The sequence below is a fragment of the Anolis carolinensis genome, chromosome 6, assembly GCF_035594765.1.
Source record: "Anolis carolinensis isolate JA03-04 chromosome 6, rAnoCar3.1.pri, whole genome shotgun sequence".
NCBI lineage: Eukaryota > Metazoa > Chordata > Lepidosauria > Squamata > Dactyloidae > Anolis > Anolis carolinensis.
Window position 1 is genome coordinate 14,520,174 of NC_085846.1, and position 15,244 is coordinate 14,535,417.

The following is a 15,244-nucleotide window of genomic DNA, read 5'->3' on the forward strand; positions in this document are numbered from 1 at the left end:
ACCTGTCTGGCTGAGCTGTTTAAAGCCCCCTCCCTAAAGTGGATTTAATGTGGATCCAAGCTCTAGTGTGATGAGGTCCTATTCTGTTCCAATGAATTCAAATGCTTACTTTTATTTACTCATTCCAAACTAATCTTGAATGGGTGGGAGAATTAGAGGAAGCACATGGCAATTACACAGGCATTGTCTTATTACTTCAAATTACACACACACACACACACACACACACACACACACACACGTATAATGAGGCTGCCTACCAATTATTTATATGTCTTTCAAGCTGTTACATCACCTTCAAGGTAAGATCTAATATCTGGAAGACAATGGCAATGATCTCCACCTTTCTCCCCAAATGCTTAAGTAGCTTCTCAAAGGATCGATGGATGATTTACACCTCCAGGCATTTCCGAATTTGAACTCCTCCAAGTTACCCATTTTGAACCTGTAAATGAGGGTCCACACAACCCCTAAGCAACAGTTTGAATTTCTTTCAATAGACTAGAAAGGCCCATTGATGATTCCACATTATCCTTGCGGCAATGGAGCTTTTCAGAAATTGCCTGGGTTGCTGTGATGCCACCAACACGCCAGCAGCTCAGGACTTTGTCACAACAGCCTGTAGTCTCTTTCACATCTGGACTTAGCTTGCTAAAAGGGTGAAAAATTCTACCCTATGAGCTGGCTATTGGGCAACTGGGCTAGAAAGCAAGGTAGATCTTAGGGGCACATCTCCATGATGCCACCTTAAAGAAGGAAGGTTCCATGAGAAGAGGCAAAGCTTGGAAGTGCATTCAAAGGAAACACCCGCCCAATGCTGCCCTCCTTGGATTGGTTATGGCAAAATCAGGACTCCTGGGTCCATTGGGAATGAAGGGAAATTTAGTAGCTTATGAAAAGGGAAGGGCTGAGAAAGCCATGGATTCAGTGATGGTTTAGGAAGGAAGCTGGGATGTTACAAGGAAAGAGGAGCTGGAGAAAACATAGCCTAGAAGAGATCAATATCTTTTTAAATGAAAGAATTGTGTCAAAGGGGTTAAAACAGGTGGTGGGTTGGGGTCAGGAGAGACCCCCAATGGGGAAAAAAACAGGATGCAGAGAAGAATAGATTACAGCAAAGATGAAAGACAGGGCTTCTAGAAGTCAGTTTGAATGCTCTAACAAGCTGAGAGGGAAATAAGGCAGGGTTGCCAAATGTGCTTTTTGATAGAGCTCCTGTGGCTTTAGCAGTAGTCTAGCTAACAGACATTCAGATAGTTTGCTGACCTTGCAAGTCTATGCAAGGAGGCAGGGAGCAATAGTTGAACCTGTTGAATTATTTCGTAATGTGTATCTGCTAAAGGCACAGAAGTCCTGTTGGGAGGGGGAGGCAGGGGACTGAACAGCGGAATGAGGCTTAGTTTTGGGGAATTAATGTATGAGCAGATGTAGCAGGAAAGACCAGAGAGAATTAGCTAGCTAAGTTGGTTTGGAGGTAAGGGTTTCAGCATGAATTATCCATGCTTACATGTTTTTGGTCACTCAAAACATTTTGAGTGATTTTCAAGTCATTTTTTTCTGCCTGAGGCAAAGACATATCCTCAGACATTTCAATAAGCCTGATGTGGTCAAAATGCCAAAAGTTATTAATGTGGAAGGATGCACAAGTTAGGATAGGCTGCAGCAGTTTGCTTTTACCCGAGTCAACTGATACGTATAGGAACCAGTATGCTGCAATGGTTTGAGCATTGGACTATGACTCTGGGGACAACAATTCAAATTCCCACTCGGCCATTGAACCCACTGGGTGACCTTGAGCAAATCCTATTATCTTGCCCTCAGATGAAGACCCCTGTCATAGGGCGCCTCAAGTCAGAAAACATACAATAGCAACTGGTACATGTCAGATTCTGCCCCTCTCCTCTCACAGCCTCCTGCTGAGTTAACAGTAATGCAAACTGCTTGTGCACGTTGAATATACTATGCAGCAACCAAAGTAAGCTAAAGAGAGGGACTGAAAAGAGGAAAGAAAAACTGGAACATTTCAAAGCAGCTGAAAAGTGGAAGGACAGAGGATTCATTGGGACTTTTCCAGCCAAATTGTGATGATTGGAGAGTATGCTTTACACATTTTCCCAAACCACATAAAGAAATTGGAGGTGGGAATCTTACTTCTTTATTGACAATGACACTGCATCTTCAACCATCTTCTTTGTCATTCAAGCAGTCATTTCTGACTCTTTGTGACCTCCTGGACCAGCCCATGCCAGAGCTTCCTGTTGGCCGTCGCTGCCCCCAATTCCTTCAAGGTCAACCCAGTCACTTCAAGGATACCATCCATCCATCTCACCCTTGGTCGGCCTCTCTTCCTTTTTCCTTCCATTTTCCCCAGCATCATGATCTTTTCCAAGCTTTCCTGTCTTCTCATGATGTGGCCAAAATACTTCATCTTTGCTTCTAATATCCTTCCCTCCAGTGAGCAGCCGGGCATTATTTCCTGGAGGATGGACTGGTTGGATCTTCTTGCAGTCCAAGGCACTCTCAGGATTTTCCTCCAGCACCAAAGTTCAAAAGGTCTATCTTTCTTCTCTCAGCCTTCCTTATGGTCCAGCTCTTGCATCCATAGGTTACTATGGAGAATCCATTGCTTTCACTATGCGGGCCTTCGTTGCCAGTGTGATGTCTCTACTCTTCACTATTTTATCGAGGTTGGCCATTGCTCTCCTCCCAAGAAGTAGACGTCTTCTGATTTCCTGGCTGCAGTCTGCATCTGCAGTGATCTTTCCGCCTAGAAATATAAAGTCTGTCACTGCCTCCACGCTTTCTCCCTCTATTTGCCAGTTATCAGTCAGTCTGGTTGCCATAATCTTGGTTTTCTTGATGTTTAACTGCAGCCCGGCTTTTGCGCTTTCTTTTTTCACCTTGGTGATAAGGCTCCTCAGCTCCTCCCTGCTTTCAACCATCAGAGTGGTATCATCTGCATATTTAAGGTTGTTAATGTTTCTCCCAGCAATTTTAACTCCAGCTTTGGATTCATCAAGCCCCGCACATCACATGATGTGTTCTGCGTACAAGTTGAATAGGGAGGGTGAAAGTCTGCAGCCCTGCCGTACTCCTTTCCCAATCTTGAACCAGTCTGTTGTTCCGTGATCTGTTCTTACTGTGGCTACTTGGTCTTTATACAGATTCCTCAGGAGACAGACAAGGTGACTTGGTATCCCCATACCACCAAGAACATCCACACAGTCGAAGGCTTTCGAATAGTCAATAAAGCAGAAGTAGATGTTTTTCTGGAGCTCCCTGGCTTCCTCCATTATCCAGCGAATATTGGCAATTTGGTCTCTTGTTCCTCTGCCTTTTCTGAATCCAGCTTGGACATCTGGCAACTCTTTCTCCATGTATGGCTGGAGTATGCCTTGCAGGATCTTGAGCATTACCTTACTGGCATGGGAAATAAGTTGCATGGTTGGCGTCTTCGACCCTAAGAACTGAGAACACAAGGATTGTTTAGAAAGCATTAAGGGCCCTTCCAGACAGGCCCTATATTTCAGGATTTGATCCCAGGTTTTCTTCTTTAAAATGGATTATATGAGTCTGCAATGCCAGATAATCTGGGATAAACAGAAAACCTGGGATCAGATCCTGGGATATAAGGCTTATCTGGAAGGGCCCTAAGAGGACAGACTTTATGGCACACCCAGCAATGTCCTCTTAACACATCTGCTTCATTCTACTTAATGATGTAACTGTGTTCATTTTAGATTGAACTGTTTTTACTGATGTTTTATGATATTGTTTTTATTATGTTTGTTCGTTCATGCTACTGTATGTTGTTTTGACAACTGACTGTTTTGTGCATGCTGGAAACCGCCCTGAGTCCTTTCGAGGAGATGGAGTGGTTTTATGTGGCTAACCTTAACTTGCAGCTACTGTATTGGTGACAGGAGAAATGGAACATCTCTGATCTGGTGGAACAATTTGTTGGAATCCTGGGGTGGAAAAATGGACTTTTCCAATCTATACACATAATAAAAGTGAAAATATGTATGTATGTGTGTGGCTGGGGTGTCCACTTACACAAACAGGCTCCACTTCCACAAATAGCTATAGTTCCCACTACTTAGGATACACCAATGGCTCAATGCTATGGGATACATGATGTTATGGGATACATGATGTCCACATCCTTATGCACTTTGTACAATATTTTTTTTGACTTTTTCAAATAACCTGGGCAATGCCGGGTACTCAAGCTAGTGTATAATAAACTGAAGAGGGACAAACCAGCTCTTATGACTTTTTTACATCAAGAATGGCCATGTTCCAGATATTGAAGACCAATGTGCAATTCTATTAGATTGCCGTAGATTACATCTACTCCCTAAAATGAAATAAGAAATTACCAAAAGTCAGATTCCGGTGATGTAAAACATCATTTTTAATTTAAAGAAGACACAAAAAGTCTCTGTAACTTATTTAATTGGACAACTGACTTCCAGCGGAACAGACTTCTCACCCCTTTTTTTTCTATTCTCTTTTCAGATAGGGATAGCAAATGCCACATCGAGAGAAGAATGACATATAGCCTAGGTACATACTGCTCACCCTTGCATTATCTGGTAGGTTCCCTGTAAACAAAAAAACAATGCCTTATCAGTATCATGATTTCAGCCCAGTCTGGTATCTTTCTCCTTGCAGGGGATTTGGTAGTCTCTAACAATCTTGTGCAGTACTAAGTCAAAGCATTTGTTTCACCATCTCACAGATTCTGCCAGATTATTCCTAACCCACATTCTGCTGCATATATAGCTCAAGCAGTGGGAATGTCAGTGTCCCACTTTAAGTACAGACGTCAAAGGTGGGAGTGCAGAGCGGCGAAAGGACCAACTTGGCAGCAAGACAAGTGAAAAGGTTCCAGGTGTCTTTGTAGAACACAAGTGGAACATGAGCCAGCAATACGATGTGGCTCTTATAAAGCTAATGCACTTTCGGAAGCTGCATTAACAGAAGCACGGAGCAGAGATCAAAAGTAAGAGTTTCACTCTAGTCTGTGCCATCATGCCCTACATTTTGAATAGGATGCTGACAAACTGGGGCACAACCAGAACAGAGTTTGGGAAAGTCAATTTTTGGGAAGACAACTTCCATCATTCACTATCCAGTCTCCCATGCTGCCAACTTTATTACCTGCCCCCATGTCTTCTGTCTGTAACTGCTTATTGTTGTTAAAGATGTAAAACAGAGCTTTTCAAGCAATATGTTGTACCACATTAGCATGTTGGTTGTAGTGTCTAGGTGTGTTGTGCGAACATAACAAGAAAACTCTGATTCCATGTGAAATAAGCAAAAAAAATCTATATTTTAAAATATAAATATAAGTTTTTCATGATATATGTTGTGTCCACATACATTTTGTTATTGTTTTTATACAAAGGCATTCAGAGTGGCTTGCAAAATGTTAATTTGCCCTCAGGCTTACAATCCACTCATATTACAATTTATATAAGAGGTTGGTTTAATCTCCAGTTTGCTAGTAAAAGTGAATTACTTTGTCAGGAAATAAGACATGTCTAAAAAGTGTGCCATCAATATGAAATGTTTGGAAAGTTCTGATGTAAAACCCAATCTTGTTTCACTCATTTAGCAACTCTCTTCTAGCCGGTTACCAAATAAACCTGCCCTATTGGTATGAACTCAGGAAAACCAGTTGAGCAGACACCAGAGGGAAAAATAACGTATTCTGAGCTAGAATCATAGAATCATAGAATCATAGAATCATAGAATCATAGAATAGTAGAGTTGGAAGAGACCTCAAGGGCCATCTAGTCCAACCCCCCGCTAAGAAGCAGGAAATCGCATTCAAAGCACCCCCGACAGATGGCCATCCAGCCTCTGCTTAAAAGCCTCCAAAGAAGGAGCCTCCACCACGGCCCGGGGGAGAGAGTTCCACTGCCGAACAGCCCTCACAGTGAGGAAGTTCTTCCTGATGTTCAGGTGGAATCTCCTTTCCTGTAGTTTGAAGCCATTGTTCCGTGTCCTAGTCTGCAGGGCAGCAGAAAATAAGCTTGCTCCCTCCTCCCTATGACTTCCCCTCACATATTTGTACATGGCTATCATGTCTCCTCTCAGCCTTCTCTTCTGCAGGCTAAACATGCCCAGCTCTTTAAGCCTCTCCTCATAGGGCTTGTTCTCCAGACCCTTAATCATTTTAGTTGCCCTCCTCTGGACGCTTTCCAGCTTGTCAGCATCTCCCTTCATCTGCGGTGCCCAAAACTGGACACAGTATTCCAGGTGTGGTCTGACCAAGGCAGAATAGAGGGGGAGCATGACTTCCCTGGATCTAGACGTTATTCCCCTATTGATGCAGGCCAAAATCCCATTGGCTTTTTTAGCTGCCGCATCACATTGTAGGCTCATGTTTAACTTGTTGTCCACGAGGACTCCAAGATCTTTTTCGCACACACTGCTGTCAAGCCAGGCGTCCCCCATTCTGTATCTTTGATTTCCATTTTTTCTGCCGAAGTGAAGTATCTTGCATTTGTCCCTGTTGAACTTCATTTTGTTAGTTTCGGCCCATCTCTCTAGTCTGTCAAGATCGTTTTGAATTCTGCTAAGAAAGAATTACAGAGGCAGAAGGAAATGGCATGCCAGTAAGGTGAACATTTATATTTTTTTATTTTGTTTGGGACTGGGAAACACTGAGCAGTCTATCTCGAGATCTGTGACCTTGGTTTTCCCCTGAGAGCTGGCTTCTCCATCCCCTTCCTCCCCTGCAAAGAACAAAGTCTCCTTTTGTGTATCCCTTTATATTGTAGCCTGGATTTCCCGCTCTGAAACAGACCGTGCTACAAAGAGCCAAGGGAGAGAGGCCCAAAAAGGTGGCTGGAGAGAACTGAACAGGAGAGAGGATATATATTTTTTTGCAGAGCAGATTTTGTGAAGATTCTGGGCCTGCAAAATGGAAGAGGCACAAGGTAGGAAGCTTCTCATCTTACTGAAAAAGTAAATGAATGAGCAAGAATGAGGCAGAAGTCTTTTCTTCCCTGCCTTGGATGCATTCCCTGTTCCCCAATTTGTCTCAATTCATGGTCCTCAGTTCTATTCCTGAGATCCTTTATCCCTCCACCTGAGGGTTTTCTTAAATACAATCTATGCATATCCTGACATCTTTTTCTTCCTCTCAGTGCCCAGCTCACAGAAAGGCATGGCTAGAAAGGTCACTTCCATGGAGTACAATGGAATAATCCTTCCTGCCCTTGTACACAGTGAAAAGAGCGTCCAGTATGCCCACCGGAGCTTCCAAGTTCGAGACAGCGATGTATTCAATCTCACGTATCCCAAATCTGGTAAGCCAGTTGGGCACATCCGGCCAGTCACTGGAGTTTGAGGACTGGCAAAATGTAAAGGCATATCACATTGAACAAAGAGTCTCATATAGATGTGATTTTCATAAAGTCTTTCTATGTCCACCCAGTCCATTTTTCTTCCTTTTTCTGTCTAACTCTATGCTTTGTTGATGGTAACGTGGGGGCTGGAGAAACCTGGACTTTTGGTGTGTCTTGAATAATTAACTCTAGCTGATCCTATTGTAACCATGTATATAGACATTGTCTATAACAGAGCTGCCTCTATATTACATAGAATCATAGAATCATAGAATAGTAGAGTTGGAAGAGACCACTAGGGCCATCCAATCCAACCCCCTGCTAAGAAGCAGGAAATCGCATTCAAAGCACCCCCGACAGATGGCCATCCAGCCTCTGCTTAAAAGCCTCCAAAGAAGGAGCCTCCACCACGGCCCCGGGGAGAGAGTTCCACTGTCGAACAGCCCTCACAGTGAGGAAGTTCTTCCTGATGTTCAGGTGGAATCTCCTTTCCTGTAGTTTGAAGCCATTGTTCCGTGTCCTAGTCTGCAGGGCAGCAGAAAACAAGCTTGCTCCCTCTTCCCTATGACTTCCCTTCACGTATTTGTACATGGCTATCATGTCTCCTCTCAGCCTTCTCTTCTGCAGGCTAAACATGCCCAGCTCCTTAAGCCGCTCCTCATAGGGCTTGTTCTCCAGACCCTTAATCATTTTAGTCGCCCTCCTCTGGACGCTTTCCAGCTTGTCAACATCTCCCTTCAACTGTGGTGCCCAAAATTGGACACAGTATTCCAGGTGTGGTCTGACCAAGGCAGAATAGAGGGGGAGCATAACTTCCCTGGATCTAGACGCTATTCCCCTATTGATGCAGGCCAGAATCCCATTGGCTTTTTTAGCAGCCGCATCACATTGTTGGCTCATGTTTAACTTGTTGTCCACAAGGACTCCAAGGTCTTTTTCGCACACACTGCTGTCAAGCCAGGCGTCCCCCATTCTGTATCTTTGATTTCCATTTTTTCTGCCGAAGTGAAGTATCTTGCATTTGTCCCTGTTGAACTTCATTTTGTTAGTTTTGGCCCATCTCTCTAGTCTGTCAAGATCGTTTTGAATTCTACTCCTGTCTTCTGGAGTGTTAGCTATCCCTCCCAGTTTTGTGTCGTCTGCAAACTTGATGATCGTGCCTTCTAACCCTTCGTCTAAGTCGTTAATAAAGATGTTGAACAGAACCGGGCCCAGGACACAGCCCTGCGGCACTCCACTTGTCACTTCTTTCCATGATGAAGACGACGCATTGGTGAGCACCCTTTGGGTTCGTTCGCTTAGCCAATTACAGATCCACCTAACCGTAGTTTTGTCTAGCCCACATTTTACTAGTTTGTTTGCCAGAAGGTCGTGGAGGACTTTGTCGAAGGCCTTACTGAAATCCAGGTACGCTACATCCACAGCATTCCCTGTATCGACCCAACTCGTAACTCTATCGAAAAAAGAGATCAGATTAGTCTGGCATGACTTGTTTTTGGTAAATCCGTGTTGACTATTAGCAATGACCGCATTTGTTTCTAAGTGTTCGCAGACCACTTCCTTAATGATCTTTTCCAGAATTTTGCCTGGTATTGATGTGAGGCTGACCGGACAGTAATAATTACCTTATTGAACATGCATGAACAGTAAAATAGAGGGCAGGGGGAGAAGAGAGCAGATTAGGTTGCCTTGAAAGCTACTCCTGCATGTTAAAAAGCACAGCTCTTTAAATCTGGCTGTGAAAATGTGAATGTTACGAAAAGTGGCAGCTGGGGGGAAAAATCTCATCCTGGATGCACTTTTAAAACCTTCAGGTAGTCTGGAGAAGGCACCAAAGGTTTTTATTTACTTATGAAAGGCTCACCTGACCTGGTGTTTTCATTTCGTATGCCCATATTGCTAGTTTTTAATAAGACATTTGCTGAACGGCGTTGAACTGCTCTTTTTTGTGTGGTTTATGAACCTATCCCTCTTCTTTCAATGTTATGGTATACTATTTCTAGTTCGACTTCTACCAAATTTTCTCTTTAAGAACTAATGCCCAGGGACACATCTACTTCATTAACTGAGGTATACCTATATCAAATTCCTTTTATTTCTCTCTAGAGGAAAGCTTGGGAACTTCTTTCAGCCTTAGAGCGGAAACTAATTTCACAGAGGTTTTGAGTGGGGAGAGAGGGCAGTGAAAGAGGCTGACAGCAAAAGGGTGACACCCCAAATACTAGCATATTTGAGTTCAAACCTATTGCTGCAAGGGGAAAGCCCTTAAAAATGGCATTTGAGCTTTTTAGAATGGGAAATAGCTGGGAAACCCTGGAAGAGCTGGGCATGGCTAGGGCGATTGAGGTTTCTTACTCTTGGCCAAGGCTTTTTATTAATCATTTATTTTTAACGGTGCTGTTTTACATTTGTTCTAACCCAGTCTTGGTTCCTTGCTGATAAAAGAGTGGATACACACACACATATGTATACCATATATATATTTCATACCATTGCATGCTGCATTGATGTGTGACAGGTGATGAAAACCAGCCTCAAAAGGAGGTTATTTGATTTTGGCTCTTTTTTCATTGGTGAAGATTTGTAGGTGTGAAATTGTGCTGGTAGCAGTTTTGTTTTTGCTGGTGGCAGTTTGTGGCAGTTTTTCAAATTGGGAAGATCCAAGGACTTGGGGGTCTTAGGGTCTTAAAAAGAGGGCCTTGGGGCCACAGCTTCCATTCTGCTGTATTATAGGCAGATGCACCATGCCTTGAGATAGGATGGGGTTTTGTTGGGACTCAGTGGCATGTCCTTCTTTCCTTTATGGCCCCCAAACTTCTAGGGTGTCTACCCGGTCACACACTAGGAGCAAAGAAATAGTTTCAACAGGTTTAATTGGCCAAATCACCCTGCTGGCTGAGCAAAACGAAAAATTGCCACACCAAAACTGTGCAGTTTAGTGTTGTGGTCCAAATGTTGAGCATACTTTGAGCATCCACACAAACTTTTTCTCTGAACTTTGCCACATTTCTTCTTCTTCTTGGTGCCAACTGTTATCAGATTTCTCGGATTCTCTACTCCTATATTCTCCCTCCTTCTTCTCCCTTCTCCGTCCTCCTTTTGAACATTCTCCTCTTCTGAGCTTTCTGCTTTTCAACTGGTATTTTTCCATTCCCTCCTCTTTCTCTCTCCAGCTCTCCCTCATCTGGGCTGATTTTTTTTTTCATCACTACCTTAGCCCTAGTTCTCTTTTGTCTTAACTGGTAGTTTTTCACTGAAGTGTGCCTTCAGCTTTTTAAAATCTTACCCAGAAGATCACCCCTTACATGTTAAGGAATCCAGTTCTCACGATAGTTCACAGTCTAGGCTTACCAGGCTTAATAAGAGCTGCTGTCCAGCAATGCATGGAGAATGGTCACAGTTCCTCATCGTTATTATGTCCTTCATAAATTATTGCAGATTCCAGGAGAAGGTTTACTCATGTCCATTTCTTTTAGGAACAACTTGGATGCAAGAAATCCTCACACTGATCCATAGTGATGGGAACCCTACTCTGGCCCAGTCGATGCCTTCCTGGGAGCGGGTGCCTTGGCTTGAGCAGAACACAGGAGCTACATACTTGGAGGACCGGCCCAGTCCCCGACTCATAAGCTCCCACTTGCCTCCATCCATCTTCCCAGAAACCTTCTTCACCTCCCAGGCTAAGGTGATTCTGGAGCTCGGGTGGGTGGTGATGATAAAAGAGGATTAGGTGACACTGTTACCATTAATGAGGTTGTTTGTATAAAGGGCAAATCACAGAGCCTATTATATTGTACAAATCATATGGTGAGATTGGTCTTTCATCCTGTCCCCAAGAAACATGGAGCTTGTGAAAGAGAAGTGTTTGTTTCTCTCTGGCAATGCTTCACACTCCTAAGAAAGTTCACCTCATAGCATGAGAATAACTGTTGGCACTGAACTTCTCCATCCAGAGCTTGGAAAAGTTCCTGTTTTGGGCTGTAATTCCCAGAATTCCCTATTGCACACTATGAACAAAAACTATGCTGTTAGTAGCATTTTTAAGGGATAATTGTTAAAACAGGCTAGCAAAGAAAGCTGGTAGAAATACAAACAACTCACGTGAAGTTTGGTGCTGGAGGAGAGTTGTATAGATAGCATGGACCAATAAATGGGTTCAAGAGCAAATCAAGCCTGTACTCTCTCTACAGTCAAAATGACTAAACTGAGGCTATCATAACATGGACATTAATGAGATGACATTGTTCAATTGAAATATGATCATATTTTGTAAGGGGGAATGCAGTCGGAAAAGAGGAAGATCTTATTCCAGATGCATAAATTGCATCAAGGAAGCCATGGCCCTGAACTGATATGATCTGAGCAGAGCTATTAACAACAGGGTTTCTCATTTATAGTCTCTATACACCCAAGATGACTTGATGCCAGTTCATAACAACACTCTGTTTAGAGATATTGGTGTCTGTAGTTCTCAAAATGCACCTTGCCAAACTCTGATTCATCAACCTTATCTTCTAGGTCATTTACACCGTTCGTGACCCAAGAGATATCTGTGTGTCACTCTATTATTACGCCAAGATGTCATCGTTTCTGGATTACAGGGAGGATTTTGGAGAATTTCTGGAGATGTTCTGTTCAGGGAAAAGTATGTAGGTAGAGACCTGAAACTGAGAGTCATGAATTCTCTAAAAACAGTCCGTCCGTCCGAGTGTGTATGTGTGGAGAGGGGGGGGGGGGTCTTTTGTTTTATACAGGGGTGGCAAACATTTCGCCCTTCCAATGTGTTATTTCCCAGAAGCTCAAGACAGCACAGCTAATTGTGAGACATTGGAAGGGTGTAGTACTGGTAAGGGTAGCAAAGATTCCCCACCTCTGACTTGGCAGAAAGCATCAGTGTAAAAATTGCCCATGAGATGCAGTCTTCATGTTGCTTTAATTCCAGATGGCTTCCTAGTTGCACCCCATTGGCATCCGCTATCTTATCATTTCACCTTATTCATTCTTTTTCTATTCTTTCTTAATTTAACAAATGAATTATGCTGCATTTCAGGTTAAATTTGTAGACGCTCTTAATTTCCTAGGAAGCCACACTGCTCACCTGCAGGAAGTGAAAGACACAATTGATAAATCAGATGGATCGTTTCTCATTGCTTAGGGGTCAGGTATGCTTGACCTGGAACCAATTAAATTATGGTAGCGGATCATGCATAGCGTCAGTTCTTTGTCGGATTCTATTATGTGCTAAATATTTGTATTCTTTTGATGTTAAATCTGCTCTTACAATCTGCTTGAGCTGTTAGCAGTTAAAAATAGATCCCATTAGATTATATTTCAGCACCTTTCAGCTTCTCTCACTCACTCTTTTAGCTGAAAATGTGGTTCTTGGTGTACAAGGTTAAAGCACAATCCTATGCATGTTTCCTTGACAGAATATTTCATTGAGATCAATGGGGATTGCTCCCAAGCAAGTCTGACTGCAGTCTTAACATCTTCGCATTTAATCTTAAACAAGTCCTCTTTAAAACAAAAACAAAATGTTTCTTTCTTTTCATCCGTTTATTTCAGTTCTCTTTGGCACTTGGTTTGATCACGTCAAGAGCTGGTTGACCTACAAAGATCAGACAAACTTTCTCCTTCTAACCTATGATGAATTGCTGAAGGTGAATGATTTAAAAATAACATTATCTCTTTGGTCTTCTTTGCACTCCTTGCTGCTCCAGTTAAGACCCAGAAGCTTTTCCACTCGAGGACTGGCACTCTTTATTTGAATTCATAGTTTGTTTTACATCTTCCTAGAACCTGCAGGACAGTGTTCTTCGCATCTGCCGGTTCCTAGGAAAGAATTAGATGCTGCTGCTGTTGACTCAGTTGTGAAACATGCTTCCTTTGAGTCAATGAAGGGCAACAAGATGGTGAATTACAGCCTTGTTCCTGACGATGTGATGAACCACAGTATCAGTCCTTTCCTCAGAAAAGGTAACGCTGGAAACTGAGGGGGAAAATACTTTGGGGGATATCAGAAGTCCAGCGATCTCATAAAATCTGACAGCTTCTGGGCCATGGGGCTTCAGTCCAATCCTCTGCTCACATATGGTCATGTACTTTCCTTCATGATATAATATTGTAGGTTGGTTTCTTAACTTATATTTCACCATATAGCCTCAAGGCACTACCCATGCCTTCGGAGAGATGTTTTTATCATTGGAGAAAAGGAATTGCACTTTTGCTCTTCTCACCTCTTTAAACTACTCCAATATTAAAAGTATTCAACTGGTTGGAAGTTAGCCAAAGTATAAGGTGTTGGTTGTTCTCTTTTAAGCCCACATGGTATTACCTTCCTCTGCATAGTACATCCCATATGGGAGGCATTTCATTTGGTTATCCAGAATGAGATTAACATTTTTTCTCATGAGGACATTTTCTTTTGCCTCCCCCAGATTGTGGAATAACCTGCCAGAGAAGATTTGTCAGCTGGGTAGACTGTCTGAGTTTAAAATACAGTAGCAATAAAAAACAGTCTTTTCTGGCAGACCTATCCAAACAATTTTAAAATTATGAATGTTGAAGTATATGTTTTTAATACTATATGTACAAGAACTATATGCTCTTTTAACTGGCATTATGTGTCTATTTTGTTGTTCCCTGTGACTAAATGATGGTGATCACAATGACATTTGTAGATACATCTAATTGATCCTTTCTCATTATTTGGGAACTAGATATCCTGATGGCAGAAGATTAAGTATAGCATCAGTTCTTTGTTGGATTCTATTATGTGCTAAATTGTTATGATTATTATAATAATCATCATCTGAAATATAGAAGTCCTCTTGAGATAAATAAATTCCCCACCATTACTGTAAAATAGGGTTGGGCAAAGTGCAAAAGACACATGGTTCCCACACCAGTCTTTTTGGGCTATGACCATTAGGAAAAGAAATCAACACAAACAATTTCTAATTCTGTTTTCTGGATTTGGTGCTGCTTTTAGTGGGGATCAGACAAATAATTACTCCTTGGTTGTTGCAGCTTGTTCATTCTCATTTTTAAAAGTACATAAATCCCAGTGTCTCTTCTTTCCTCTCACGCTTTCTTTTCCCCACTCTGCAGGGATTTCTGGAGACTGGAGAAATCATTTCACCCCAGAGCAGACTGATTCATTCCAGCGTTTGTACCAGGAAAAGATGAAAGATGTGGAGATCAGATTTCCCTGGGATGATGAACTCCAAAGAGAAATCTACTGAGAATCTTAAGATCTTGGAAGGGAGGTGTTTGTGCTGCAGTTTCTATTTTCATCAGACACTAGTTTGAGCTTTGAGTGGCCCCTTCAACACTGCCATATAAAATCCAGATTACTGGCTTTGAACTGGATTATATGGCAGTGTAGACTCATAATATCCAGTTCAAAGCAGTGTAGAAGGGGCCAGAGCCATCTGACTTCAACAAAATAGACCCAGTTCCTCTCTCCAACAATTCAGCACAATCCCAGATATCAATGAAGCTCTACTACATTTGCAAGCCATGAAGTACAACCAATGGAATGAATTTGTCAGGTTGTGGTGGAGATGCAGCTGATATTCTATGTTTATATGCTCCCTGGACACAGACAATTCAACTATGCCTGTCAGGGAAAAAACATTGGTTTAGCCGTCCTCGTTTTCTTCATGTAGGGGTTTCACCACAGAATACATGAGCAGCAGTAACATTGTCTACTTCTCCTGTTGTGGATGTAAAGAAAATGTTTCCATTGGCAACTGGTTTTAAAACTTCTCCTCCCAAACAAATAAATAAAACAAATAGCTCTGCCGACTATCCACCAGATGGTGCTGCTGTTTTAGATGTAACAAAGGGCAACACAGAATGGAACTTTAGGTTGAGCA

The 15,244-nt window shown here is 42.4% G+C and overlaps 1 protein-coding gene across 1 annotated transcript; it reads left to right on the plus strand.

The window, feature by feature from the left end:
• The first annotated feature begins 6,630 nt into the window (after positions 1–6,630).
• On the plus strand, positions 6,631–15,178 carry LOC100553861 (sulfotransferase 2B1). The gene is given in 8 exon segments (XM_008117204.3): positions 6,631–6,953; positions 7,164–7,325; positions 10,841–11,049; positions 11,883–12,009; positions 12,930–13,024; positions 13,161–13,197; positions 13,200–13,340; positions 14,475–15,178. Coding segments are annotated over 8 exon segments (921 nt in total). The 5' UTR covers positions 6,631–6,937; the 3' UTR covers positions 14,609–15,178.
• Positions 15,179–15,244: the final 66 nt, after the last annotated feature.